Source organism: Ruditapes philippinarum, unplaced genomic scaffold (genome assembly GCF_026571515.1).
Source record: "Ruditapes philippinarum isolate M1 unplaced genomic scaffold, ASM2657151v2 ctg13680_1_1_1_1, whole genome shotgun sequence".
Taxonomy (NCBI): Eukaryota; Metazoa; Mollusca; class Bivalvia; order Venerida; family Veneridae; genus Ruditapes; species Ruditapes philippinarum.
Window position 1 is genome coordinate 1 of NW_026866324.1, and position 7,344 is coordinate 7,344.

The following is a 7,344-nucleotide window of genomic DNA, read 5'->3' on the forward strand; positions in this document are numbered from 1 at the left end:
TGTAAATACTGAAAAAGTAGTCATTAATCGCACATAGAATTTTAAGTACTCAACGTTACATCGTATAGTTGAGTACTATTGTCCTTACGGACATTGTATAACAAAACCGGTTTGTCACGGTTCGTGAATAAGAGTTTATATTTGGCGGGTATTGATTGTTGAAATCAGTTCTAGCGAGATTTTCTACGTGGCAACATCGTGCACGAAACCAATACACTTCACTATGGATGAACATCACATTGAAAATATTCAAGAGATTGTCGACGAACGTTTGAGATTGTCTCTTCAAGAGCGTAAAACATCAATGCTGCGGGATATGGAGACAATTATGGAAAAGATAAGTTCTAAAAGTTCTTCAAATCAATTGAGTCAATTTTCTAATATTGTCTCTGGCGTTCCAACTTTCAAGAGAAAGTCGAACGAGGAACAATTTAAATATTTAAATACAATAGCAAAGTAAGCATGGCACTCGAAGAGGCCGAACAAGCCGCAGTGTCCGAGAGAACCGACGAGGCAAGGCAAAAAATTGCAGAAGCGCAAGCCTTGGTGGCTCATAGGCAAAAGTTGATACGCTTGGCTGATTCTTCAGACCTAGGTTGGAGACTCGTTACAGAGTACGAAGCTAATCCACTTGCCGACGATTCAGACGACGAGCGTAGAATGTAAAAGGCTGAAACACGGGCGAGCAGAAAACTTAAAGCTGAAAAGCAAAAGAAGTCACGTAGCGCACACACGGCTCCTTACCGGAAGCCAAGCAGCACTTTTACGGGTCATTCCCAGATGTCAACGGCAACGTCAGTAGCACAGTCGACACCGGGCAGACCAGGGTTATGTTTCACTTGTGGGAAACCGGGGCACTGGAAAGGCTCGCCAGAATGTTCAGGCGCAGTTTCCAATAACAAGATAAGTTTTTTAAATGTTTTAAAATGTTTGCCAAAATCCGAGGCGGATACGATTAAAATGGATACAGGTACTGTATACAAGCTCAATAATGGTATAGATAAGTCGGATTCTCCAGTAGGTAGATTAAAGGTACATTTGCCAATGTGGAAAAAAGCAACTGACAGCAGGTATATTTTAGACGTTATTGAACAAGGTTATAAGCTTCCTTTCAAAACTATTCCGGAAAATTCTGAGATAAAAAATAATAAGTCGGCAAGAGACAATCCTGTATTCGTAGAAAAAGAAATCGAATCATTAATCGAAAAGGGCATTGTGTCTAAGGTATATAGCAAACCTTGCATTGTGAATCCTCTGACGGTCGCTTATAACAAAAAAGGCAAACCCCGTTTGGTTCTTGACTGTAGATATATAAATCCTTTTTTACATCAATTTAAAGTGAAATTTGAAGACATCAAGATAGCCGAAGCATTATTCGATCTCAATTCATTTCTTTTCACATACGATTTGAAGGGTGAATATCATCATGTCGATATTTTTCCAAATCATCGAACATACCTAGGTGTCAGTTATTCGATAAAGGGAGAGAACTCTCCCTTTCGGCATTAAGACAGCCGGTCATATATTTACAAAAGTATTGAGAGTCATAGTCACATTCCTTAGAAGAAACGGTTATAAAATCGTTATGTTTCTTGATGATGGTATCGGCGGAAGTAACGAATACGAGAAAGCCGTTTCTGCTAGCGCGTTTACTAAACAATCCTTATTAGATTTCGGATTTCTTCTAGCAGACGAAAAATGTCAGTGGGACCCTGTACAAAGAATCGAGTGGCTCGGTCACGTGTTAGACATGAAGTCAAATCATTTATATATCACGAGCGATAGAATTCGTAGGCTGGAAAAGGCTATTTCTTCTGCGCTGTTTCAAATTCAGATAACTCAAGATAATATTGTACCCGTAAGGTTTCTAGCCAGCATAACTGGTCAAATAATTTCTCTGCAAAGCGTTTTAGGAAATAAGGTGCGCTTATTAACAAGACATTTATTTAATTGTATTAATTCACGAGCGAGCTGGAACGCTCCAGTAGTAGTAACAGACAACGCATTGTCTGAGTTACGGTTTTGGGCTAAAAACGCAGAAATTCTGAACAAAAACGGAAGATCGTTCAAATATGATAACATTTATTTGTTCAATGTTTTCGCGGACGCGAGTGGGTCCGGTTATGGTGGGTATGTTGAGAATGTGGAAGCATTACATGATATATGTAAGAAAAACAACAAAATATATGTTGACTGTTCAGAGCCACCGGAAGTTGGTAATGATACAATGGCAGATTTTCATTCTGAGCATTTAGACACAAGGTATGATATTGTAACCTCGAAAATTCTATTTTCGAAAAGAAGTATATCCCCGGAAGTGGATTCAAGCTTATGTTTACCCCTGGAAGTGGGAAACGTGCCCAACAGAGAGGGCAATTTAACTTTTCGCACGGCGCAAAATTGTTCAAAACATAACAATGATGCAGTATTCTCTAGCATAGGATCAGATTATCAGGTAATCGGTTCTTGGTCTGACATTGAGAAACAACGTAGCTCCACCTGGCGGGAAGCAGAGGCAATACATAGGGTTATGAAAACATACGGTAGTGTTTTGAAAAATTCACACGTCAAGGTGTATTCTGATAACAAAAATGTCAAATCAATTTTGCTAAACGGTAGTCGTAAATCTCATGTGCACAATATTGCATTAGATTTAAATTCATTCTGCGAAGAAAAGAACATCGTTGTGTGTCCTGAATGGATTCCTAGAGAGGAAAACGAAAAAAGCGATTATCTAAGTAGATGTTTTGATTCAGATGATTGGAAAATTAGAATACAATATTTTAAGAATATAGATAAAAGGTGGGGTACGCATTCGATTGACAGATTCGCATCACATTTCAATAACCAATGTTTAAGGTTTAATTCTCGATGGTGGGTTCCCCGGACAGAGGCAGTAGATGCTTTATCCCAGTATTGGGGTAATGATATAAATTGGTTAGTTCCTCCACCAAGGCTGGTGCCAGATTGTATAAAAAAGATGCAATCCGAACAAGCGAAATGTACGCTTATTATCCCGAAATGGGAAAGTGCGCCATTTTGGCCAATGTTAATTGAAGCTGATGGAAAATTCAAAAAATTTATAAAAGAAATAGAAAATTTAGGAAGATTTTGCGTCACTTCCGGTGACGGAAATAATGGTTGTTTCGGTAAAGATTATTTATCGTTTGACATGCTAGCTTTAAGATGCTTACCTTAAACACATTATATAATTATCTTTATCTTTGACAGGTCTTGGTTTAAGAGACACGTTAAAAAGGAAAATGGACGAGGCAGGAATACCATCATCATCTCATGTAGGCATCACGGACAGAATGGCCAGTTATTTGACGCAGTCAAGGGCAGATAACACCGTTAAGAAATATCGTTCTTCTTTCAAGTATTTTGAAAATTACTGTGTTACGCACGGTCTGACTGCGTTACCTGCACAACCAATATCGGTTGCTATGTACTTAACATTTCTTATGGATCAAGGAAAATCTAATAATGTAATTTCATCTGTTTTTTACAGTGTTAAGTGGGTTCATTCTTTGAATGACTATTCTGATCCGACAGAAAATAACATTGTTAAACAATTACTTGAAGCTTCAAAGCGTATATGTTCGAAACCAGTTCATAAGAAAGACACTCTTACAACTGAAATGATTCAGTCTCTGTGTTCGTTATATGAATCTTCCAGTGACGTAATTGATTTAAGAGATTTAGCTATGATTATTTTAGCATACTCAGGGTTCATGCGCATTAACAAGCAATTTACATTGTAATGATATTCATTTTAAAGAAGACCACTTATTGGTTAATGTTAGACAAAGCAAAACCGATGTTTATAGGAATGGATCTGAAATTGTTATAGCCAAAGGTACTACACAAGCTTGTCCTTATTCTATTTTACAACGTTACGTAACGCATGCAAAAATATCTTTAGATTCGGACAAATATTTATTTCGGCCTTGTTTTCGTTCAAAAAACATTTCAAATTTAGTGAAAAAAGACAAAAAGTTGAGCTATACACGCGCTCGGGAATGTCTTGTTAAAAAATTAAAGCTTGTTGGACCCGAGTTAGATCTTGGTACACATTCTTTAAGAGCCAGTGGTGCTACAAATGTGGCAAACGCGTCAGGTGTGTCTGACAGATGTCTTAAGAGACACGGTCGATGGAAGACCGATATAGCCAAGGACGGTTACGTACAGGATTCTTTAGAAAAAAGATTGTCCGTTACCAAGATTCTTAAATTATAGTAGTTTTTATATATTTTCGGTTTTGAATTTGAAATTTCTCTCACGCTATACTTTGTATTTTCTATAAGCATTTCTCTCGCAAACGCATAACAGAGTTGTTATTTCTTTGGTTTTTGTAGAAAGATAGTTAGGACATAAAAAGTTACTTGAATCTTAGTACATTTTAGTAATTGAAATATTTTGACACTTTATAAGTCACACACAGTTTTCTATTGTATTCAACCACGGATTTATATTACATTTATTGTAATATAAATCCGTGATTCAACACTTTTTTTTATAATATTTTGGTTGCTTTTGTTTTACGTCACACGTCACACTGACGTAGTACAGGTCGTATGACGACGTTCCAACTTTACTGGTAGAGGATGGCTTCAGGTGCCCGTCCGTGCATTATATCAGACACGAGTTGGCACCTGAATAGAGCCATCAATGTTCCGTAAACTATCTGGATAGCTTCCTGGCTTGAAAGAATCCAAAGTCCCTGTCGGGATTTAAACCCACAGCGGTGAAGGGCAAGTGGTTTGAAGTCAACTACAATAACAACTACTTTTTCTACGAGAAATATTTTAATGCTTACTGAAGATGCATTTGAGCTGCGTCACGACAAAACCAACATAATTGGTTTGCGACCAGCATGAATCCAGACAGTCTGATCAGGATCCATGCTGTTCGCTATCAGTTTCTTTACTTGTTATAGGGTCTGTAAGCGAACAGCATGGATCCTGATCAGACTGCGCGGATGCTCAAGCTGGTCTGGAGCCATGCTGGTGGCAAACCCATTATGTTGGTTTTGTCGTGACGCGGCTCATTTAATTTGTACAGGGACTAATAGAACATATATTAACGTGCAAAACATTACCACAACATAATTATGACTTTACTGGAGAAGGTCATAATAACAACTTATTCGTCAGAACGTAGAATAATGAAAATATTAAATAATGTTTGTCTTACATTCACGTACTTCATATCGGTGTTAAAATGATTGTACAATTTACATGTTCTTTTCTGGAAATGTTTAGCTACCCGAATGAAATAATATACTTAAGTAGATTACCAATATTTATCTATGAATTAGTGTCATAACAAACATAATTGAGTCGTGTCACGACAAAACCAACATAATGCGTTTGCGACCAGTATGGATCCAGACCAGCCTGCGCATCCGCGCAGTCTGATCAGGATCCATGCTGTTCGCTATCAGTTCGTCTACTTGTAAAAGAGTTGGTTAGCGAACAGCATGGATTCTGATCAGACTGCGCGGATGCGCAGGCTGGTCTGGATCCATGCTTGTCACAAACCCACTATGTTGGTTTGGCGTGACATGGCTCAATTAATAATAATCAATCATACCTTTTTGGTATGTACCAGTCATACATGTGTATGAGATATAATTATACTAACACTTTTCCTATAAAATGTTTTAGTATAATAATAATGTTAAAATGCAAATGACATCAATATATTTCTTATAAAGATGCTTAGTACAATATGATATACATGTATATTACATATCTATGTAACTTATGACAACATATCTTGAATTTCCGCAGTTAATTTCTCTTAATTTATGAGTTTATGTGTTATTATTAGAGTTAGGATTTATTCAATTATTCTTGTTAAATGGAGTAATACAATTACCTAATAACTTTGTAAAATGGATTAAATACCGGATTTGTTTGTAGTTTGATTTAAAGTGACAATGTTTTGGATATAACAATTGTCTTCTGCTTTTGATTTGATTATCCATTTATATTTTCCACATGGATTGCTACAAGAATGGGCAAAGTGTTCAGTTCCAGTAGGGAATTTCACTTTTCAAGAAGCCCAACAGTCGCTATAACCAGTACAGTAGGTACTGAGGCGTACTGCGACGACCCCAGAATTTGCGGATAGTAGGTCCAATATAACTCTGCAACAGAAATTGGAAAGTCTAGAGTTTGCGGACAGCAGGTCCAATATTAACTCTGCAACAGATTAGGAAAATCTGTTTCGTCATCATGGAATGATGGACAACAGTATGAAGCCTTGGCCATCTGCAACACAAATGATTGACCTCCCAAGTTTTATGCTACAACTACTACTACAGCAACAAAGACAATATTGTTTTAACTTGAAGTTAACAAGGCATAGAATTAATAATATACTGTTTAACAATTTAATTTCTTGAGCCGCGAACATACCAAATTCATGTTTCTTAGGCCAACAAAATGCACATGTCACAGCTTATAATTAATAAGACTCTTATTCTATTGGCGAAAAAGATCTGCAGTATCTCACTGTTTTAAATCTTACTTGATATAAGAAAATATCAGCTCTTGCTAACAAAATATAATTCTATGATACCAATTGTGTTTAGTTGGGTAACTGTATGATAAGTTATAATAACAATTATTTGATTTAAAGATATAATATGCTCAAATTTTGTATTTTTAAATATTGATAATTGCTACACAGTCTCTTTTTAAATATAAAATATACATTTTTTAAGATATCTTATGTCTAAAACTATACACAATTCATAGGCAAATAAGAATGTATAGTGTAAACAACAACAACAACAACAAAAAAACAACAACAGAAAACAACAGTTTTTTCTTATTAGAAAGGGTCAACTTTACTTAACCTGTTATAGGATATGCAGCTTCCCACACACAGTTTGTACATTCTTTTATTAAAATTAGACATATTGAGAAAGAAATACATAGATTTCAATAAAAATATTTTACTCTCAGACGAGTATAGTATATCTTTAACATGCTTTGGGCGGATGAACATTAACTTGCATTTTACAGTATCATCCTTGAACAGGCTCATTAAAACCAAGCCTGCAGCAATTTCAGTTTTGCTGTTTTGGGCGTATTGAAGAGATTTTATTTGCACACAAAAATGGTTTTTATATAAGAGGAATATTCTGGAGTAAGTTTTGCCTAGAAATGTCAAGAGTTGTGTACTCCAAATTTGTTACATAAGAGGGAATATTTGGAGCTAGTTTTGCATAAAAATGTCAAGAACTGTGAAATGTCAAGAACTGTGTACTCCAAATTTGTTACATAAGAGGGAATATTTTGGAGCTAGTTTTGCATAAGAATGTCAAGAACT

The 7,344-nt window shown here is 36.1% G+C and overlaps 1 protein-coding gene across 1 annotated transcript; it reads left to right on the top strand.

The window, feature by feature from the left end:
- Positions 1-426: 426 nt before the first annotated feature.
- LOC132732127 (uncharacterized) lies at positions 427-4,391 on the top strand. Its single transcript, XM_060718495.1, has one exon. The coding sequence runs from the start codon at positions 1,586-1,588 to the stop codon at positions 3,197-3,199; it is 1,614 nt and encodes a 537-aa protein (XP_060574478.1). The 5' UTR covers positions 427-1,585; the 3' UTR covers positions 3,200-4,391.
- Positions 4,392-7,344: the final 2,953 nt, after the last annotated feature.

Excerpts from the sequence above, each read along its gene's own strand:
- LOC132732127 (XM_060718495.1), top strand. The coding sequence starts at position 1,586 with ATGTTTCTTGATGATGGTATCGGCGGAAGTAACGAATACGAGAAAGCC.